At 41.3% G+C, this 23,531-nt stretch overlaps 1 protein-coding gene across 1 annotated transcript in view; it reads left to right on the forward strand.

The window, feature by feature from the left end:
- The window catches only part of LOC131883217 (B-cell receptor CD22-like), an 82,851-nt gene that overhangs the window by 50,145 nt on the left and 9,175 nt on the right, over positions 1–23,531 (forward strand). Inside the window, exons 3-13 of the mRNA XM_059230624.1 lie at positions 1,105–1,237; positions 1,647–1,776; positions 2,124–2,202; positions 4,806–4,919; positions 6,709–6,930; positions 7,456–7,604; positions 11,329–11,470; positions 12,744–12,874; positions 20,054–20,213; positions 20,308–20,387; positions 22,553–22,769. Of these exons, the coding sequence (XP_059086607.1) occupies positions 1,105–1,237; positions 1,647–1,776; positions 2,124–2,202; positions 4,806–4,919; positions 6,709–6,930; positions 7,456–7,604; positions 11,329–11,470; positions 12,744–12,874; positions 20,054–20,213; positions 20,308–20,387; positions 22,553–22,769 (1,557 nt within the window). The remainder of the gene's footprint in view (positions 1–1,104; positions 1,238–1,646; positions 1,777–2,123; positions 2,203–4,805; positions 4,920–6,708; positions 6,931–7,455; positions 7,605–11,328; positions 11,471–12,743; positions 12,875–20,053; positions 20,214–20,307; positions 20,388–22,552; positions 22,770–23,531) is intronic.

A 23,531-nucleotide genomic window follows, 5' to 3' on the forward strand; every position in this document is an offset into this window, starting at 1 on the left:
AAGTATGGCGACGTTTATGGCCCTGTTTTCCTCGTTGCATTTTATCTATTGGCCGAGGAAAAGATGGAACCTGGGATTTTTATTCTCCACTTGATTCATGACCCAACCTACTGCAATAGCCAATGACCATTGCGACGACCCAAGTGCGCTTTGAGAATGGATCAACGTTAATGGCTATCGGCCACCCAAAATATTTGGTTGCTAGTCGCTAAAATCAGGCCCTTCCTCCGGAAGTAGGCCTCATTGAAAGGGCCCATCTATTATTGAAACGGAACACCCTCGTGTTCAATATGCCTCGTGGCGAGAAAACAATTGTCCTTGTCCGCTGAATCCAGGGCAAACAAAGTGATCAAAATGATCTGGACATTTTTTTTTCGTGAATCAATGGCTCGGCCTGTGTTGCACACCATTGGTTCGTTTGGCTCTCTGGTTGCCAAATTGGGAACCCGAAGGTTATTTATTTCCAATCCAATGGACCGCGCGCTAGCACCAATGAAAATAGTTGCAATCCTTCAAAGTCGACAATTCACTGGGGAAATAGGTACTCACAATACGTACACGCACAAGAGCCACTGATCCAATTGAGATGGTCGAACATTCATTATGCATGTCTATATTCTATTACAATGATAATCTGGAGCAGCCACCGTGAGATAAGTCGTCGGATGATCCATTTCCTCCACAGTGACTAATAACCTACAACTGTACATACAACACATTGTACTGTAGACTTGTGGTGGACCACATTGAAAGAAAGCGAAGGAAAGACTCGAAAAGAGAGCCTTTGGACTTGAGACGTGCTGGTGGTGGCCTGGAACAAAAACTATCCTTGAGCAATAGCATTAAGAGCTGGACACAAATGACGGCCTTGTCAAACAACAACGAGTAATCGTGTTCGTTAAAAAATGGATCCACACCCCTTTTTCGCCCGCAAGGCTTTCAAGATCACCAAACATTCGCAGCCAACGCAACAAACAATAGCCAAAATGGTCAATACATGATTTTTTTATCCTTCCTCCCTCTGGAACCTTGGGGGAAAATGAAGTTCTCGATGTAACTGTGTAACCCAGCTTTGACCTTAATTTTGACTTATATCGGTTTCAGTGCCCGTGAAGGACGTGGAGGCCGTTTTGGGTGGCGCTGCCGAACTGCCGTGTGATATTTTGCCCGAAGACGCTCACGACGATGTGTATTTGCTCCTTTGGTTCAAGGATGAAGCCACCAAACCCATGTACAGGTACGAAAACCACCATGGATGATAATGATGCTCTTCAGAATTCCCTCGCTGATCCATTTCGATGTGCCATGTTTCATGCATGAACCTTTCAAGAGGGAAAATGAATGTGGAATGCATTGTTGAGTCATATGACGTCACGTGGCTGCTTTGACAAGTTGGGTAGTTGGTAGGTAGTTGTAACTTGGGAACATAATTTAAGCGAGATGCTTTTGGACCTGGGCCAGTGGTTTTGAGCAAGAATAAATGGCAAGCATTCTTCTCACCCATTGACCTCCTTGATCATTGGACAAACGAACTAGCGCAAGAAAAGGGTTCTTACATTTCAAACCCCTCAAGAGTAAAGTTCAAAGGTGTGGGAAAGTCCTTTTGATAAATGATAGTTGCTTGGATGTTCTCATTTGAATTCCAGTTTGGATGTCCGCGGCAAGCCTTTGAACCAGGCCATCCATTGGTCAGAAACCTCGTCCTTGGGCAAACGATCCTCATTTCGCACTCAAAGCACACCCAATAGCCTCATCGTGGAGGATCTAACCATGCAGGTGAGTTGTGCTACGAACCAACCAACCAACCAGCTAACCAACGCTCTTTTCTGAAGAGCGGCAGAGTTTCCAAACTCTCTGAGCTTGCCTGCGTTCATTGGAACATTTGCGGGGGTCTAAAAAAGCCATCCATCAAGGCTGATTAATTCATCTATTCTCGGGAATTTGAGGGATCGCCCAAGCAAGTGCTGATGTGAAAATAGATGATTTTCCCGCCGGGATCTGAACTTGATTTCAAGCCAGATTGGGATCACTTTGTAAACTGAAATAGCCAAACTAATTAGTTGGGCAACACTTCTTGTTGATCTTACATGGTCATAAATTCGAGTCGACTAAATTCATTTCAGGACGAGGGTATCTATCGTTGTCGAGTGGATTACCGGAACTCACCCACAAAGAATGTCAAGCTCAATCTAACTATAATTGGTAAGTTATGGTTGCTAATTGGGGATGTCTAATTGTATATTACATGGTCGCTTGTCCATGCTTTGCAAAGAAAAAGAAATCTTTTTTTCCGGAGGGAATTTAAAGACTTTTTAGATGGCCTAGCAACTTTGGACCCCAAGCTTCCTTCCTGGCCTCAGGATAGTCTGTACCTTTCCCTGAGCTCTCACGCGAATAAGGGTCGGTTAGAGAGATACGTCTACATGTTCAACAGTAAGATGATCGTGGTGGTAGGTGTTGTTGTTGTTGCTGTTGTTGAATAATACCAGTATCAGTTAGGGAATCCATTACTCTAAAAGCACGGGCGACCAGATCATAAAGGGTGACCCCATTTTGAAATATTCAAAGTTTCCCTATCACATCCAAACTTGGTTGAACACGAACATCCCTTCGCACAAAAGAAAACATTCCGGACACTAGAAGCTTTTTAGGGCATATGTACAGACTTCTATAACAAGTATTGATCGGTTCCCCGTTTCAAAATCCTTCAACGATCCGGACGAATTAAGAGGCTTCAAAAGTTTGATGAGGTTGGATCACGGATCATTGAGGAAAAAAGGAACATGCCACTTAAGTGGACCTGGAAACACGAGTACTTTACTTTATTTGATGTCTCAGGGCGGATTGTCCAATAATTAAATCAATCATGATTTAACACCCGAATTTTTTGGGTAGCTTTTTTTGGAGGGCGCTCTTACGTGAATGGAACTTATGGAGAAACTCAATTGGAATATTTCAGCCATTAATGAAAATCAAAAGCAATTTCAAACCTGTCCGTCCAGTTTATGGACAAGTTGTCAAAACTATGACAATTCATTCCAAATGAGCTTCCAATTGTTTCATTGTTATTTAGTACTAATTTCAAAACTTCTCCGAGATCTCTAACCGATTTCAATGGAATCATTTATTACAAAGGAAACGTTTGGAGTCCCAATTAAATTTACAAAGTCCCAAAACATTAGCAAGCTTTGGCTCATTGCTAACAATGCTCCGACATGGCTTGACTTTCTTGGAAGGTAAAAACACCGTCAGACAATGGTTCTTCAGGGACCAAATGCATTTCTGTCCTCCACAATAACCCTAAAACAAAGAGACAACTGGGAGACAAAGTTGATAATTGTATTTGAGCAAGATCTTAGTCGATATACAAAGCTATCTGTTCATCCAAGAGTTGATACGAGCTCGCGGGTCATTGCAAAAGTATCAATTGCTTGTGCACTCTGCAGTATACAACGACTTCCAAGGAGGTCACTCATGCGAAGCCGAAAGTCTGGAAAGTGCATCCTGCTCAGTTCTCCTCAGCTTAAAGAAAGAAGTCCCCTGTGATCAAGGCCAGTTCGGGTTGAATCTCAATCTTCAGTCGTGATCCTTGACCACTGATCGCTGACCGCAGACAAACCACGTGGGACAGACGGACACATACCTTCGATTTTGCCCTTCCTGGTTTCTGGACATGAATCTTTCGTCTAGGTGTCAGTAGGAGGTTTTAGCACGGCGTGTCTTTCATGAAAAGGGGGAATCAGGTGGAAACTTGCATCCCCTCATGAAGGCCAACCATTGCATTGGCCATTGGTATGCTCTATAGATCACTAAGGCAGAGTGCTCTTCGGACTCAAAACTGTCATCTTGGTGACTTATTATCTACTCTATCCTATCGAGTCCCCTTTTTGGGTTGGGTAAGCCTTGCTCTGGGTTGAAAGCCGGGGAACTAGCTCGATGGGGCCTTGAACGAACCAAGTTTCCCGGAAAGGCACCAAATGAGAAGCCCGGCCTCTCTTTTGAAGGTCTCCTCACCAACTTCATCACCGAAAACCACCTATCGTCTCTACCAAGTTTTCCCCCTCTCAACTTCACATCATGTAATTCCACTCTGCCACTCTGATGTCTAAAGACATTTCAAATTTTTCCAAATTGACATTTGAAGTACAAGCAGGCCCTTGAAAAGGCCCTCCCGTTCGCCTCGGCCTTCTTGAGTACGGCCTTGAGTTTGCAAAGAGGGCTGGACGAGACGAGGCGGTTCGGTCACAAAAGATCCTATCAGGCGGTTTCATTTCCCCCCACAAGTAATGTACACTCGCAAGGAATGACCTCACACAATATTCTCTTTCTTAGCGACACATGACTTTACACGGGTAGGATACGTTTTTGATGTTCAAATACCTGTGCCAAGAGGCCAGTTGTGATTTGCAAGTGGAACTTTTCCCCCTCGTTTCTGCTTGCCGCAAGTTTGCAAAGTCATTCTTAACCAACGGGATTCTTTTTTGTCGAGTTCCTGTTCCACAGGAACACTCTAATTTGCAAAAACGCCATTTTGGCAAGTTTTTAATCAATTTGCTCAAGTGCTAGTACACATTTTATTGATGAGAACCGTCCCTAAGGCCTCGTGGATATTGGCCGGTCAAGAAATACTAACTTGTCTCGGCCTTTGACTAGCCATGCCTGAGGGATTGATGATCCTTTTGGGTTGATATTTCCTAATCCCAAATTACTGTGCAGGCGGTGGCGAATCATTGATCAAAGATTGATGAGAAGGTGCCAAAGGAAGCAAATGCCTAATGCCGTGTTCGTTCGTTTTTCTATTTCAGTTCCACCGGACAAGCCCACAATTCGCAACCAAAATGGCCGAGAGCTCCTTTCGTACGAAATAGGGCCTTACGAAATTGAAGAGGATCTCATGATTGATTGCGATGTCACTGGAGGTAAGTTATTTAGGGGCTTTGACTTTCAAAATTGCTTATATGTTGTATATATCTTGGTTCAAAGCAACATGTTTAGTGATTTGTTGATTCAAGATGGATGTTCAATGTTCGGATACATTGAATGGTTTGCCATGCTCAATGTCTAAACTTTTTAGACCTACCTGGGTTATTGAGCTTGGCAAACCCTAACAAAGATCTTTTGGAAAAATATGATTGTCGATGTTGTCATTGCATTGCAAATTGGTGCAATTGAACAAGTCATTAGAACAAGTTCTAATTAAGCCACAACTCTATCCAAACATTGGCCCCCTAATTATTATGAAGAACTCACAAAGTCGATCTCTGGACAAAATGAACGTGGACAAGCAGCCAACAAAATCCAGCTTGATTTTTCTCTTACTGTTCTTAAACATTGATAAAGGTCGGCATTAGCAGAAAACAAAGGGACACTTTCAAAACAATTTTGAACAACAACTTCACGGGCATATAAAAATAAATGATTCAGACTTCGAAATCATATCCATATGAAAGTTGATCACAAATAGTAACTTGGGGTGCATTTAAACAAAATCTCAAAATGTGTATTCAATTTACTGAACATGAACGTGAATCATGGTACTGTACTTCAGAGAACCTCTTTAATTGACGAATAGAAATGACAAACCTCTAAAGAAACCTTCAAAAGCCATAATAAGTTGCACAAAAGAAGAAACCATTTTTTATTGATTACCACAAGAGTTTATCAAATTTGAAAATGTCAGGTCCTGGCAGTACCGTTCCAACTTCCGGTAAAGAGCATTTTTATATCTTCAAAAACGAACAAATTGTGAGATCTTCATGCTAAACACAACCAAGAACGACCTTTGCCATAAGGCTTTCCTGGAGGGTGTTTCTTGCGACTACTGAAATATTGAATAAATACCAATACTTTCAAAGAAAAGGAGTTTGAACGCCACCACGGTCAATTTCAATTCAATTCCGACCATTGACTTTGTTGTGTGGGTTTAGTTTGTTCAGTAGAAAATAAGCAACAGGGCTCAGTCAAGTCAAAGTCGAGCGAGCGTCTGTTAAAATATTTTTGTTTAGTCAGCAAGAATGTGTCGTTCAAATCATAATCAAATATCCTGAAGAATGATGACACAAGAGCCAAAGGGGAGAGGAAAACTAAAAGAGTCTGTCTGGGACGTCAGACGATTTATTGAGCGAGTGAGATTCTCTCGCTCTCTCTGTCTGTCCGTCTTCAAATCCAAACGTTATATCCCCCTTGTAGTAGTAGTAGCAGTAGTAGTAGTAGTAGTAGTAGTAGTAGTAGATATGTGGAACTCTTGGAATTGCTCAATTTTGACGAGGCAATGTCGCCTTAAGTAAGTCCATGTCTATCTGAACGAGAGAACGAGAGCCAAAGGCATAGCTGTAGTACGTACCCGCCGTACTACGCCCATACGTACGCAGAGGACGACGGAAGGAGGCCGAGGACTGGTGGAGGCTATTTGGCTGGAAGACATTTACTAACAAGAAGCAAATCTAGTTAGGACTCCTCAAACGAATGGAAAGACCTTCAAAGGCTAGGAGGCCCAGACTGACTGGTCCCAATCTTTTGAAGATTTCTCCATATAAGTTTTTTGAACACTTCCCCTCTTTCCCGCGCCTTAGAATCCACTTGCCAAGCAAGTGGATTCACTCTAAAGTTGATTCGGTTTTATTTTAAGGAATTCTCTTAATACATTTGTTCCTCGCCTCAAAACGTCTCCGTAAGTAGATTGCTCCAAGTTGCATCTTGTTCTTCTAGGATCACCGGCTCCCAAGGTGACTTGGTGGAAAGGTGGAGTATTGTTCGACTCTTCGGATGAGGTCGTTCATCCTCGAGCCTCAAGGACAGGAGCTCTCATTCGAAACCGCATGATCTATCAAGGACTTCAAAGGGAGGACTTGGGACTCACATTCACTTGTCAGGCCTCCAACACTAACCTCAGTGTACCAGTCTCGAGGGAGGTGAAAGTCATCCTTAATTGTAAGTGGGATCCATGTTTTTCGCGTTCCACTTCGACCTGAGGGTTAAAAAAAGCCGATTTACAGTACAGTATTAATAACTTATGCACAAAGAAATGACCCACAAGTAATGTGATCGGACTGTGTAGGGAAGAGCTTTATTTGAAGAGCCATGGAACCGGCTGCCGGTGAGTGAATATTTGATAAGGACGAAGGCAAATAGAAATCAGAGAAACCATTTATGGTGGATAAGATACTTAAGAAGCCATTGAAATTATCTTAATTGCTCTCTACTGCGTGGAAGTCAGTTCATTTCGCCATTGAAATTTCAACATGACTAGCTCCGGCCGTTCCACGTTGCATTGAAACTTGCCACACTGAAAGTGGCAACGGCCTTGGACATAAGGTTGTCTGGTTTGGAGCTCTAAAAGCGCTTGGGTGTGGATAAATCTTGGTAGGACAAGGCTCTCCAACGCGGAAGAAGCGACGGAGATGATGATAAACGATGTGTTTCGGCATTTTTTGACTCCTTCTTTTTTATTTTTAGTGCACCCTACTTCGTTGGCAATTTTGGCCAAGCCGAAATCAGTGTCGGCCTCGAAAGAATTGGAGGTCGTTTGTCAAGCCGTGGGCGGATTTCCACCGCCTCGACTCTCGTGGTGGTTGGGTTCCAAGAAGCTTCAACCTTCTGACGAGGTAAGAGTACAACTCTTTCCATACACACACGCCCACACAAAAGGGGAAAGACAACTCCACCCATTAGAGATTGGAACAATGGAACAAATCCCGAAGAGCTCCAATAATTTGTGTATCTTTGCCCTAAGCTCCCCTAGTTTGTCTTCGGGCCCATCGTACGGGTCCTCGCTCCTTACGCGAGGATTCGTCCATCTTCACTTCAAGCTTTGGCCTTGATTCTGCTCCCAAGACCATTTATTTGATTTGGACGATCCTTATCGAATTCCTTCTTCCTTGGGTGAAACAATTCAATAAGAGCAATGACAAAAGACGAATCCCTCTTGATATCTTGAAAAAACAGAGATACAGCCGAGCATGACTCTTTAAGCAGTTCCGTTAGTTTCCAGGGACGTGATACCGTAACTCCTCATGAAGATGTCGCTCAATATACCCGGGTCAACTATTGACAGATTTAGCCAATGTCCGAAGGGAGTTAATTAAGGAAGGTCTCAAAATTGACACACCGAGGGATCCCTGACAGAAAAGTTTCTAACAAACTTTCAGACTAAGCTGGCCGTGAGTGTGTATGTGAGTCCAACTATTTCTCCTTCACTTGGAAGGACTCATATTTGAGAGAGTTGGTATTGCTGGGATCTCAATAATGTGGGGAACAGACTTGGGCAAAAAGTGACGAAAAGATCAAATGTAACCCTAAATCGAATCTTGAAACTTCTGGTTCTTCTCACTGTCAAGATCTCCACATGAATTGGGACCTTAACCGAAGAAAGAACCACTTCGGACATGCATCAACAACGTACTCGACACTTAATAAAGTACATGCATGCATCATGCTCTATTGTATGTGGCACAAGGTCAAAACATGGATTGGAAAATTAGCAATGTACGTATATTAGTCCCCAGAAGTCCATTGTTGTCGATCCAAGTTTCTCAAATTCGTTTCAAGTCGAAAGTGGGCCAATCGTGGGCTCTAACCAAGTCTAACAAGAGGGAATTTTTCGCGTTTCCTCTTCTCTCAGGCGAATTAAAATACCAAAGCGACGTCTTTATTTCACAATAAAGCCTCCTCTTCGTGCCAAAGTGTACGCAGCTATGGCATATATAAATGGGGCTGGAATTTGTTTCACTAACTTTGTTCCAACCTTAGGCAAGCAACGGGCTGGCTCCAGAAGTCCTCGTGGCTTGATCCAAGAAAAAGATATAAACTTGGTAATTTGTTCCTGAGAGAAACAGAGTAAGTCTCGGGCTTGACTGGCTTAGTCCATGCTTAGTCACTTTTCTCCTGCCTTCGTTCCCTTTGTTGTTCCTGGGCTAAATGGGGATCGAGGGGACAACTGGTTCTCGTATCAGTCAGCGATATTCTCGAACGGTGAAGATTCGTTCCTGATCCAATCTGAACACCATGTCAATCAATCTAACTTCGACGAGACCTCGCTCTCTCTCTCTCTCGTTGTGTGTGTTTCATTTTGAGCTCTTCCTGGCGACAACGCAATGCATCAAATCGAGGATTAAGCGATTATCTTGAGAAGGAACATTTCTGACTAATTGGTCATACCTACATCACATCCTTTCATTCAATCAAAAATGAGAAAGTGCAATGGGATTGAAGGTCGAAAAACAAGTCTTGGACCAAAATTAACTATTACTTCTAAAAACAACTACGATGTAGAAAAGTGTATTTGGTTTCCTAGCTTGTCCTTAGTTTTTCGCCTGCTTTGGCTCAACGTACTTTATCCCGAAATCCAAATCTTACAACCGGATGCGGAAACAGAATAATGAAACAAAAAGAATCACGTGATAGCGTGCTTGGTTGGATATCAACATTCCTACCTACTTTAACACCATCAAATTTTGTACCTGTGCCTGTGATGGCTCACACCTTTTCTTAGATTGACAGGATTCAGATGATTTTGCTTTGAGGATATCCGGATAAATCGCGATTCACCTGAAGTTGAATATCCCAATTTCCCGTGTTATATGCCGATTGATCTTGCTCACTAAGGCATTATTGTAGTAGGATATATTTCATTAACCATAAACAGGGTTGGACCCATGACCCATGAATTGATGCCTTGGATGCGAAAGATTCGTTCGTCCAAAGATGAAAGTGGTATAAAGGGGGTAAAACGTGCTTCTTTCTTCGGGTCCAAAGTTTCTTGTACAACTTTACAAAGAACGCATATTTATCTCGATATTCATAGGATCATGGTCCCATTTTTGGGAATTTTATTCCAAAATTCCCACATTTGCCTTGGCTGTACAACCTCTTTGAATAAAGAGAGCACAAGTGTAATAAATAGAGACTCCGAAAATATGTAATTTATAGAGGTGAAATATTTCAATCCTTCAAAAAAGGCAAATTGAAAAAGGTTTAAAACCCAGCTGAATACTTCAAAAAAAGGACGTCCAACAAAGGTTGTCATTTTTGAAATTTTGATAAGTATTCGACGATACTTCCAACTAACGGTCAAAAACAATTCGGTTTAACAGGAGTTTTTTGAATTCATTTCTCAATTGAGCCAGAATCAAATTTATAACATCTTAACCAATAAGACTATTTTATATACTTAGAAACAAATGCTTAAGAATAAATAATGTCTTATCGAAGTAAAAGCACAAAATAGCACTAAAAGAAACCCTATTAGATGGGTTACTTTTTGCCCTTCTGTATTAGCACAGAACTAACAAAATACAGAAACATTTAATCGCTGATTTGTTGTGGTAAGTTGGATTACATTCCTCCTCTTAAAGGTCAAAATTTTGAATAAACATGAAATATTTGGACATTAGTATTCCTTCTTAGAGGAATAATTAATCGTAATTGTAAATTGCATACCCAGAAGTACACTCTATTATATCACTTGGCCACACATTTTGATTGATAAAGTACTAAACATGACTGAAAAAAGAAGTAGTGTTGCTAGTTTCCATTTCTATTTACTTTGAAAACTACTTGCCAAAGAAACTTAGCCTACAATGGGCAATGGGACAGATGAAACCTTAAGCCAATAGACACAGTTGGTCGACTAACTAGTTCAAAGTTGTGTATGAAATTAAATCAGGGTGCAAAAAAATGAAGTATTTTAGGGCAAATTAAGGCTTAATTGCCCAGGCCAAAAAGGTACAATAATGTCTTTTACGCAAAGCGTCAAAAATGATCTTGATCTGTGATACATAGTAACACGAAATACTCAAATCTAAGGGTTTTTGAAACAAAAATCGTTAATTTTGTGATTATGTGTAAAGACCCACAATATTAATTTGAATCATTTTGCCATTTTTGGGCACTTTAAATATTTCGTAAAGTAATTTCATTATTTTTTCGAGTCCCTACTGAAGGCTCTTTTTGGTGGGATAACCTTGGAATGTTTGTACTCCTCTTCACATCAAAGGCACCTTTGGCCAAGACTAAAAACAAGACTTGAGTGCAAGGTCAACTTTTTCAATGTTAGCTAATTCAGCATTTCCGACTGACGTCATTGTTCCATTGGATCAGTTCATGAATGGGCTCACCCGTTACACTAATGTCACTCTTGAATCCTAGAGAAAGAACAAACAAACCTTCAAATAAAGGTGTGTTCCATTGTAGTAGGAAATAAGCTAATGAATGTCGGACATGCCATCTCGCTTGAAGTTAGAGTTAGACTCGGGGTGCAATCTGATAGCAATAATGGGATTACATAAATTCCGTGCACTTTCATTTCTCATCCTTTCAACCTTGTTCCAGACCAGCTACAATGGCGTCTCGAAGAGTACGTTGCGCTTCACGCCTCAAGTGGAAGATGATGGCCGATATCTGACTTGTCGAGCCGAGAGTTTGGCACTCCGTAACACGGCCATGGAGGATCAATGGCATCTCCAAATACATTGTAAGTACTCATCGAGTCTGCCATGGTTAGGCGCGGCTGTCTTGTTCCCATTGGTGCATGAACGTTTGATAGGGCGAAATTGCACAAAAAGAAGTTGTGCTTTGGGATACACTCTTTCCGAGACTTGACGTGGTTTCGTGACCAACCAACAGGAGGTTCGTTGGAAAGAACCATCCCCTGAATGAGAGCCTTACATGATCGTGATTCCATGAGTTTTCATTGACCGGAAGATTGGAAGTCGTACCGAAGCCCTGTTCCCATGTTAGGGACCAACTTTTATGACAGTAGTGACGGGAAAATAAATGTCGAAGCATTTCTCAGAAAGACCCCAGAACAGTTTTTTTTGCCAGAAAAGTAGGGAGTGGCCTCTTGTCATAGGCCTAGAAATGGATATTTTTAAAGGTCTCCTCAAACTTGTTCCATAGCTCTTTTTTCTCTTTCCATGTGTTTGAGGTGGTGACAAACTTTGATAAGTTTTCTCGGTCTCTTTCCCGATGTAGTAATCGATGAATCCATTTGCATTCAACAAGGTTCCAATGCTTGCAATTGGTTCCATTTTCATAAAAATCACTTTGGTGCCTATTCATAAGACGCACAATAGTCCTCTATCTTGGTCCTCCAGCAATAGTAGTCTAGTTTTTGGCGAATAGCGAATCTCTCGAGCGAGTTCCATCTTCTTTTGAATAATTTATATTCGAAAATATTTCTTTTTCTTCTGGAACCCGCTGTCGTCGGTACAGATATTCGCAGTACAGACACACATACAGACAGATAGTTGGTCTCGAGCGCGTCAAAGAAATGATATTCATATTAGCCAAATGATTATTGAAGAGCATTGGGAAATCCAGCAGGAAGCAGACGAAACCGCGTCTCGTCAAGACAGAATATTGCTTTTCACCTACTAAGGACGGTAGGGGTTGCTTGATGTGTGCAGCACTTGAACGTGGCAAATCCCCGAAGATCGGAAGAAGTCAAAGAATATTAAGCGAGAATGCCAATAAATCGATTTCCTTTTTTCAAATGCCTTGAGTGTGTGGCTTGAATGCGGAAGACGAAGTAGTGTTTCTGGTGTTCCATTTTTGTTGTACTACGTGGCGACTCTGAGCATCTTCGTTCCTCGTCTCAAATTTCGTACGTGCAATACACTCACCCACATCCATATTGTGTATTACTGTACCAAACTGTATGTTTCCATGGAGTAGAGAGATGGGGCACAAAATGGTTGGAATGGTCGGTGTTCGTTGTTGTGAATAAATTGAATTTCCACTTACAGACCCTCCAGTGGTGACCCTGCGTCTGGGGCAAAAATTGGACCGAGATAACATTCGGACCGGGCACGATGTTTACTTTGAATGTGATGTACAAGCTAACCCGCCTCCACTTCGACTCGAATGGATACACAATGTAAGTATATACGTAGACTACATTCGCATCCTTCTTTGGTTATCTATGCGGCAGCCTTCCTCGTACCCTGTAGAGTACGTGCAGCGCGCTCAAGGCTCAATCAAGGCTCCGACCTTCTCGGACTCACAAGCTCAGCTCAGGTTATACATAGTACTCGTAGTATATTTTATACATACGTACGGTCGGTTAGGAATTATGAGAACGCGAGTAATCAAATGGGAGAATGGAACAAAAACAGACCAAGAAAAAAGTGGTGACTCAAACATATAGAGGAAAATATTTTGGTCACTCAACTCCTTCGCATACCTACCATTGCGCCATTCCCTTATTAAACCGCTTGAACAATCCTCTTGAAATGTGGAGAGCCTTTCACAGTCTTGTTTAAGTTACTTTTCTAACGTAATTGATGCTTTTGAAATAGATTGTATTGAAACAACTTAGTATTAAACCTTAATCAACCTCAAATTTTTGGGAGAAGGCGTGGCGTAGTGGGTAGCTCAGTTTCCTAGCACGAGAGAGGCCCCCGGTTTGATCTCCTCACCGACCTTTCTCAAGGAAACTTTTAGACCCTATACCACGCTCACAGACGGAGAACCAACCTGGAACGGAAAAGACACTGCTTATCAGAACTATAAGCTGAAAATATGATGGCTAGCTTCGTTGGTTGGGCGAGGTTCATTCTTCCGACCCTAACACCCCACCTACAACAATATACTTCAAATTCAAATGAATGCAATAATGCATGATCAAAATTACATTCGAATAACAATTCAACCCCATTTTAATTACATTCAATTCTGCTTCATTGTGTAGTTAAATTGGTCACCACTTCTGCTTGTGACAAGGGATTTGCCAGCAATAATGGGGGGCCGGAGGATGTGCTGATGCACCCAGATCCAGACCCATACTGTTGGGCAAGGATGACTCATTTTTTGTAGTGCAATCAACGTTTGTTATGAAGAAAGGATAAACCATGGAATAGTCATTTGTAACATGAATGTCACAATTGCGTGTGTGAAAATGTATTAGGATACGATCGCAGCCTCAGTTTGTTTGGTTTTTTGTACCCCTTTGCGCCCAAGCGCCATCTTTCGGATACGTAATGATCTATCAAACGTGAAAATGACCCTACCTTTTCCACCAATAATTGAACTTTTGTTTCAAACAGAGCTTAAGATTTGATCATTTTATTCGTTTCTAGAACTATCCTTTAGTTTCTTCGTGTAACAACTGTGTTAATTACTAAAGTATTGCAATTAACTTATAGCACAGCCAAACCCTCGACACATCCCTACGTAAGTCAAAAGGGGGCGCTGGGGAGCAAAGGGTAAACAACAACCTCTGTGCGCTTATCCAATTGATTACAAGAGCTTCATGATTTGTTGTGTTGAATTATTATCGCATTCAACGGTAATTGCCTCCGGTCAAGGATTTCAAATGAGTAAGATGAGTAAAAAACCTTTTATTCTGATTTTTTTTAGTCTTTAAAGGAAACTACGAAAACCAATCATAAACTATGATCTGAATTGGAGTTGGCTTCTAAATTAGTCGCATGCATAGCAAATCACATTCACCTTTGTTTTCTCTATTTTAGATTTCCAATATTTTACCTTCTGCATATTTCTTGTTCCGAGTCGCCTCTGTCTACAAATTTTAAATAGTTCCCTTCAAAAGTAAAACCTCAGAAATGCTAAGGTCTGCTTACCTTCGTAAAATTAAAGTTGAAACCGAAATCCGGATCATTCACTATGATTTTTCATATAGTCCAAAAGACAAGATTAGTTTTGGCTTTGATTTGTCACGAACTTTCGAGGTGGAAAGGCAACTGTTCAAAACTCCCAAACTTACGAAAGAGAAAGAGGACATCCCTCCAATTATGTATCAAAAGTTACCTTTGAAAGGTTCCAGATTTCCAGATTGACAGATTAAAGCCACAACTCTTTGTTCGAACCTTGCTCTGTTTCATTTCTTGGCTTGAATGGAGGATTAATCGAAGAATTCGTCCGTTATGTTTGTACTTCCTAAGCAATGTTTTACTTTGGGCACAAATTTGTAACATGTTAAATCAGTCTCAATTTAAGCTTCAAAATTCATAACTTTGTTTGAGGCTATTTGCTTTTCCAACGCATTTGAGTTAGAAAATTGTTTTGCATGAGATGAATTTTGGATGTAAAGTCAAATGTCAGACCGAAGATTGACGTTCTTCGTTCGCAAGCACACATCAGATGGGAAAACCCGATAATGCATGCTTTAAAACATATGTTTCACTATACTCTATCAAGATGCACTTTAAGACGAGATTGCTTATATAATATATCCATATCCCAGATCGAGGGCTACTTTGAGCAAGTGTTGTAAAACTTATTTTACCCTTGACATTAATACAATGTGAGGAACGTAATTTCTCATTCTTTTACAAGATGTGATCGTCAGTGGCATTAGATTTCTTTTGGTCTAACGAAATTGACAACGCAAAAAGTCAATAAGTGACAAAAATTAGGCCCTACCATGCGTCACATCGCTGGAAGTTGAGTATAGGCACATGCGGGTGCTCAACTGACCATGTTCTACTTATAACAGTATAACAGATGCCATTTTCCAACTTGTCGAGGTCAAGCTTGGTGATAGTTATTACTTCGTTCTGACAAAGTTCAGTGATCTTAAAGTCGCCCCTCAGAAACAGAGGGGTGAGATCTGCCATCTAGGTAAATAATGAAGTTTTCAACCACGAGAAGGTTGCCATTTACTCCTCAAGCAACCTGGTGTCTTATTTCGACTTTGTGTCTTTGGCAATAAAAAAGAAATCCAATTGTAGCCAAACAGCATAAATTAGGAAGTAAATTCAGCGTGGAACTCTAGATCCAACATTGAAGCCCCATAAATGCCTCTTGGTCCATATCGTTCCTTCTTAACCAATTTGGTCCAACCAGGACTTCTAATATAACCGATGAATGAATGCCTTCCCCCCTTTAACCCTTCCAGGTTCAATAGAAACCCAAACCCAGAATGCAAGGCTTGAACATGGTTGAGCATGGTGGAACATGGCTTACCATCACTATTCTTGGCATGTAACGAGATGACTTTCCCTGGGTTGTTGTTGCTACTGTTGTTGCTGTTGCGCGGCTTATAATCAAAAATGGAAATTGAAACAAAGGGAGTGGAAAAATGAGAGAGCGAAAACACAAGAGGCTAACCTCGTTCGTTTCACATTCAAGTCTAATGACCTTTGGCCGAGGCTGCATGGTTTCGTTGGATAAGTAAAAGTACACAAATTTTGAAAAAGAAATTGTTCCAAAGAGAAACAGGAAGGGGTGTCGAGAGATGTGAATGAAGTGGGAAGTGAAGGGAGGACCCTTCGAAGTGGCCGAAAAGCTGCATTAAATGTTAATCTCTTTAAAGCGATTCAGACGTAGAAAAAAAAAATCTCCTTCACAGCTCCCAACTCCCACGTTTTTTTTCGAGCCTCGGATCCAATTTCCTGCAAATCCCTTTTATCTGACTGGAAAAATCACTTGACAATTTTTTTTGGCGCCAAAGAGGAAAAAAGAGCAAAGCGAGGCCCGGTCCACTTGAATAAACGGGAACGTCGTACACGTTGGAGTGTGAATTTCAGATATGCCAACTTTTATACATTAGGAAATTTGCATAAAAATGTGCAATATTTCAGAATCTAGAGCCAATCTCTTAGAAGTGGAAATGAGCCCTTTCAGATGGAACACGTCGTGTCGTCGAGATTCGAGGAATAATGAAGCACAGTTCGACCCTATATTCTGCACGTACAATCTCTCATGAGTCAGGATTCAGTTCATTCAGTTCGTTCATTTAGGTTTCTCTTCATCGAGAATGACGCCGCTCTTGCCATCACAGTACCAGTTCAATGTTGAAGTTTTTTTGGTCAATTGGAACATCCTGAAAAGCGAGGTGTGCTAACAAAAACCTGCATTATTGGGCTTATCTCCTAAGCCCATTTTTCTGCACCATGAGCACAACAGCGAAAAAGTGTGATGAGCCGTCTCCAATTGGAAACAGATCACAGGAATCGCTTTTTTGCTTTGGACTTCGTTTTCTGAACCGGGTGTTGGATGGATGTTCCAACAAATCTAGAAGACCTACTCTGGACACCTGCGGCTGGACACTAATATTGGTCTGAGAGAGAGGAGAGAGAGGGAGAGAGAAAGAAAAAGTGTCTATGACCGAGGTTTACTTTATTATTGGAAGGGAAACAGAGGCAATTCAGTAGAAATAAATGTGTTTCTTGACACATCCTAGGACTCTATGCTGGTCGAGTTAGGAGCCATTATTCTAACTTCAAAACAAGGACATTTGATGCCAATGACTTTACAAAGACCCCAAACCCGTTATGGAGAAATGAATCAAGAATTACCATTTCTGCAATTCAAGTTATTTCGGCATGTGTATGCAAATTTGTGACCAAATAAGCAATGGCACATTAGCACTTCCCAAATTTAGCTTGTGAAGTAATGTCCTAATGATTAATGGTGCTTTTGAGTTAGTGCAACTTTTCCGGTGACTTGAAATAAGCCAATTGATTAGTGATCTGACTAAAGTCTAATGTTCATTATTTTCTCAAAATGTGTTCCAAAGTAAAGCTTCTCTTGCTCAAATTATGTGTCTCACAACACATCACTTCACCATTAAGCCTTACACGTAAATTGAATTACTTCAAGTAAAGGTAATTCTTTGTTCAAAAAGACGTCATCATGGTCTACAAATTGACGTCTTAGGGCAATGCCAGATATGATTCAAGTGAAATTTCACAAATGTATATTTGGATCATTTTGTTTCCTGGATTAAAAGTGATTTAGGAATAAAAATGTGTTTTATTTGTGCATTTTTTTTCCTTTTGTCATTTTTTGCCCACATTAGTGCATTTTATGGCAACTTTTTGGGCTTGATATTTTAAATTTTTTCATAGTCCTAGTTAAAGCGAACGCTTCAGACATTCGGCCCTTAATAATTATCCGATAACATTCATTTGTTAATTGATGTGACATTACATTTTGGAAGATCACCACAATCACAGAATGCATTCGTACTTCACACGCCATTTACTTCGATGGGAGTTTGGAGCATTAATCAATAGTATATGCGAACTAAATTCTTGGAAAGGGCAATTGCGCCTTAATCAAGCAGAATGAAGGCCATTCAAATGCTTTCTCCAACTCTTTTCAATTTGTCCTCAAGATAATGTTCAGGAGACTCTCTGCAATAAAACTCCAAACAAGTAAACCGAAGATGTCAGCCCATCCTATATGAATATTTCATTCCTGCCCTGGATCTTGATGGCAAATACTTTACCAACAAATTGCACTTTTCATTCTCTTTTGAAATTATTGTATAAAGACACTCTCAATTTGACATGTGCACTTGTAAAAAGTTGGAAATCCATAAATGGCAACTATCAAATATTTTGTGTTGTATGGTCATTTCACTCCCTTTTGTTAAAGTTTCCTTCTTAATGTTGAATACAAGTACGTAAATCAACAAACGTGCAGATCTGTATCAGCCTTGTACGAACAGTGGCCAAAGATTAGTGGCAAATAGGCTTGTAGTTTCATATCTACGGACGCACTCAAAAATCTTGTTCTGAGTTCTTGTAAAAAGTAATGTGCCATAGAGCAGGCAAAGTTGGTTGGGCCCATCTCTTTTGACGAACGAGCAGATAAAATTTGGGGAAATTTGAGAATTAGCGGGCTGTCGGTACACAGCTGAATGTTTATGGAAACGTAAGGGTCACCGGCAAACCTCAAATCTCGCGTTGGAAGAGAAAAAAAGCTGCCTTGCNAATTTGAGAATTAATCGTGGGAATCCTGCATATTTTTCCGCGTCGATGCGGATTTCGTCATTACACCAACAGGGTGGAATGAAAAATGGAGGCCTCTTTTGAATGGAGACCTTAGAATAGGATGAATCCTCTTCGACCCATCCCACCGTGACAAGATCGAGGGAGTCGCTGGCTTGGGCCGAGATTTCCGCTTCACCAAGGGGGCTGACTGACTGCCAATAAATGAGCTCATATTTCACGCCTTCCGCTTGTTCCACCCAACGAAACCCGTCAACCGTGGAAGCTAAAACACTCTGGGACTTGGATATCACTCCAAGAATCCAACGTGTGCAAGAGGAATTGGCGGGCTGTCGGTACACAGCTGAATGTTTATGGAAACGTAAGGGTCACCGGCAAACCTCAAATCTCGCGTTGGAAGAGAAAAAAAGCTGCCTTGCATCTTCAACCTGAAAGCGAGCCTTTTTTTTCTCCCGGAGTTGAAAAGAACTTGCAAATGCACAGAGTCGGGAAGAAAATGCCAGCTATTTCCCAACAGGGAGCCCGGTCAACTGACAGCCCGTCTGGGTCCTTGAATTTTCTCAGAGTCGAGGCTGGTGGGGATGTACGGAAATTCTTCTGACACTGGGGGATCCTTTGCTTGAATGTCTACAACTTTGCCCTCCAGGGAGCCCTACTCACTAGATCCTTGATCCTGATATCTACATTTTAGCTATGAACATCCAAAGCAAAGCACGACCTTGGAAGTCCCTTCAGTTCAAACCACCGCTTGTACGAACAATGTTCACCTAATAGAGCGTGAAGTTCTTTTCCTGAAGGTCATGTTTCTCAGCTGGATTTGCGTTTTCCTGAAGAAACATGCATCGATTTGTGACGATCGACAAGACTGGAAAGTGGAAAAGCTTGAATTTACATCCATGGCAAATTTCTGAATCCCTTCCAATCTTTTTGGAACCTTATCGAAAGTAATGTCTGCATAGACCTGCTGGACATGATCAAACCGCATTGCATTACATTTTTGTTCATGAGAAACCTTTGACCATTACCCTGTTGTTACGAGAGTCTGCGTAGAGCTCCATCTGGATCTCTCTCTAACTTATCAGAAGAGACGTACATCAATCAGGAACCCAACAAGGAGATCCAACCTTGATTGATTTACAACAGCTAATCCCATGGAGATCAGCAGCGGGAGAGCGAAGACCTTTCCAGAGTAATCCACCTATTGTCTAGCTAATTCATATGACTGGAGACCATAGTGAAGATACCCCCCGAGACAGATTACCGACTGGGTCGGCCGTTACGACACTTTATCATAAGATTCCCTTCCGTTCCCATCTTCTTTCAGCTTTACTGAAGATTCGTTGTTGTCGTTTCAGGGCCGCCAATTGTCGCACGATCCAGATAAACGAATCATCATGAGCACACAAAGCTTGGTCCTTCAAAAGGTGAAAAAAGAGGCCGTGGGTGAATATGTGTGTCGAGTTGTTAATGCAGAGGGAACTGGCGAGAGCAATCCGGTTCCACTCCAGATCATGTGTAAGTTCGCAACAAAAGTGTTGCCAAAGTTTTGGCTCATCAAATGGCCAATATCTCTAATACTATTTGTTCCCGAATACTGTTCGAAAACTAGATGCTCCAATATGCGCCTCCCAGATGGTGGATCAACTGATTGGAGTCACAGCTGAAGAGAATATTTCGATCAATTGTAGGGTAAGTAAAGGCACAAATTGCGTAGTAAATTGGGGTAGCCTAATATGGTATTGAATGCTAATTCGCAGAAAGCGCATTTTGAGTCGACGACTAATATATTCAGGTGTAAAAAGGAAGACACTTTAATTTCTCAATAATCCGTAAAGAGCTATCCTCCTTCCACCTTCAGCTTTGGTGGATGGAGATCAGTTCATTGCAACTGGGAGATTAAAACCAACTTTTGAACCATTTCGGACTGTTTGTTACAACATGCCTAAGTACGATTTCCTCGCCAATGAAGAAGAAATATCGATGAAATTCCTTATTGTATTTACTGTGTAATTATCATTGGAGTTCCTCCCCAGATTGTCATCTTATTCAAATGCAATTGTGTGCTAAAAGATAATGACAGCTGTCAGGTTGTTTGACTATGGGAATTTTCTTTGTCACTTTTTGATGGAACAAGTTTGCAATGTTTCAAGAGTACGGCCCTCTTGTCTTTGATACACTTTTTTGTTATGGTAAAGACAATGAAATATTTGCTTAAAGAGCTAGCAAGCCTCTATTCACAAGCAGATAACAAGCTTTACCCGGTAAAACATGGCGGTCACAAGACAACATGTGATGCAGGAAAATAAAGGCAACATTCGCCCCCAGAGTGACCAATGGGACCGGCATTACCCTCATTCGATAGTATCCTAAGCTTATGAATTGCTTGCTTATCCGTTAACTCTAAAACAATGGAGCCGAGCGATTTTTTTTTTTAATTTGTTCAAGCAGTTTGTTGAACTCTTTACCATCACAAATTGTTCTCCTTTGAGAGCTCAAATTGGAAAAGTTTTCACATAACGCCCGACTCGAAAGCCAAACAGTGTACAATTTAGGTACCGTAAAAGCGACACTCAGACCATATTGACATTTAAAATAAGAACCCTAGGTCAGTTTTAGAGCTCGTTTCTACTCGCAGAAGATAAATTGGGCTCTGATATGAGTTCGGCTTGATAACTTGGATATTTTTTTTCCTTTTGCCAGACAACAAGGGTTTGTGTTCAAGACCAAAAATGCTGCTTGGTTTTATCCGTTCTTCGAATCCATCGTTGGGTTAACAAGCACCCTTTTCAGACAAACGGCAACTTTGGGTTAAAACTAGAAATGTGAAAAGTTTTCTTGCGATTGAAATTTACAGGTTTGCTCCTTTGTGAACCTGGTGTCGTGGTTCTTGGACAGGAACGTTTCAGCGGTATCGTCATAATCCAATGTTTAAGAGGACATTTGTGCACTTCCGCTGAGCCAAGTTTGAATATTCATAAATCGTGATGGTCCTCAAAACAATCTTAGGGGGACAGTTGGTTATTATGCGTAACCATAGATCCCCCTTTTAGGCACACCAGAAGGAACGGGGACTTTTCCACTGAGTTCCTGGAATGGTTGCACAAAGCAGGAAGTCCCCTTTTGACATAATTTCCCTTTCAGCGTCCCATATTTCATTGACACTGATCTGGGAGCTAATTCTCTTCCACTCTCTCGATCAAAAACGACAGACAAAATATCCTTGCCCATGGTATCTTTTCAATGGAAAAGATGAAAAATTGATCAATCTTGATCGCTTAAAAGGTGACTTGATCTTTTGTTCGAAATTGAAAAGAGTTCGTTGTCCTTACCCACCTCCAATAGTATATTCAAAAGGACAACGTCCACATTCTTCCGGGAGGAGAAATTTCTTTACTATTTTTTTACTCTCAGTCAAAGTCTGACAACGCCACACTTTTGTTCTATCTTATGTGATTTGTGGCTGAATATCATTGTCATCACCATCCTCTGGTGCAGAAAGATATTTCAAGAGAAAGGGCTGCTCAGTGTGCTTCGAAATGTATGTTCTCTTGCCAGGTTATTATAATTGATATGAAATATGATGATGATGTCTTTCCGCCCTCCCTTTCCTTTGTTCCAAAACTCGACCATCTAGTATGTTAGGTATTATTATCCTCACAACTAACTGGTAGTCCTCACCAGCAGCTAGGTCTGTTGGGTCAGCTAGTGTAGAACGAGAGGTCTTGGGAATTGAAAGGGCTCGTTTTTCATTCCAAGTCACGGTCATTTCACTCTATTTCAATCCGACAGAGGCAAAAGAAACACGAAAGAACTACCATTTGATTGTTAAAGATTTGAGTTTATATTCATTCCAGGTGGATGCTTATCCTCCCGTGGTGACCTTCAGCTGGTTTTTCAACAATAGCGAACACCGTGAAACTCTGGAGGAAGATCGGTTTAGCTCGAAAGGGCTCGTGTCCAATCTGGATTTCCGTCCTACCACAACTCAGGATTATGGAACACTTTATTGTCAAGGAGAGAATATCATAGGGCACCAAGTGGAACCGTGTGCTTTTCAAATCGTCCCAACAGGTAAGGAGTGTTGGTGCCAAAACTGTTTGGTATTCAGAATTGCTCGTGCCAAAATGGAGCTGAATATTTCACATTCTTTCCCGTTGCCGTCCTGATTCAATCTGGGACAAAACCCACACCCAACTCGAGATGGTTTAGATATTGAATCTTGAACGAGGCTCGTTTTTATTTTCAAAATTGGACATCGACCCCGTTTTCGGTCCTTTTTCCCCCTTTTTGCATGGATTCGTGGAACGCATTCCACCACAATGCGGAACAACTCAATTTTCTAGAGTAAAAGAGAGGAGCCAGGGAAATGCCATTCAAAATGGGGTGGAACAAGTTTGCCCCAGGTGCGTTCGACTTTCCCTCCCCCAAAAGTATGGCGTGATATCACCTTTTTACGATGGCAATCATTAACATGATTAATCGCATCCTCATTTTCAACATTGTCAGGAACGGTTCAAGAGTGAGGCCAACTCATTCATGAGTTGAATGGATCCAAATTTGTCCCTCGACCCCTTTCCACCCACCCTGGCAACTCCAAAACCGACCCCTTCTTTGCTTTGTGTACGGTATGTGATCATGTGCTTTGTTGGGGTAAATGACTTCAAGATCAGAGGGGTTGTGAGGCTGAAACCCCCAACACAATCGAGGAAGAAATTGGTCTGGTTATCATTGCTCACATGATAACTTTATCACATCTTGTGATCTCAATCTCATGACGAGAATGAGCCAACCACTAAAAGGAGAGAGGCAAGATCAAAATGAAACTGGTACTGA

Source organism: Tigriopus californicus, chromosome 7 (assembly GCF_007210705.1).
Source record: "Tigriopus californicus strain San Diego chromosome 7, Tcal_SD_v2.1, whole genome shotgun sequence".
Taxonomy (NCBI): domain Eukaryota; kingdom Metazoa; phylum Arthropoda; class Copepoda; order Harpacticoida; family Harpacticidae; genus Tigriopus; species Tigriopus californicus.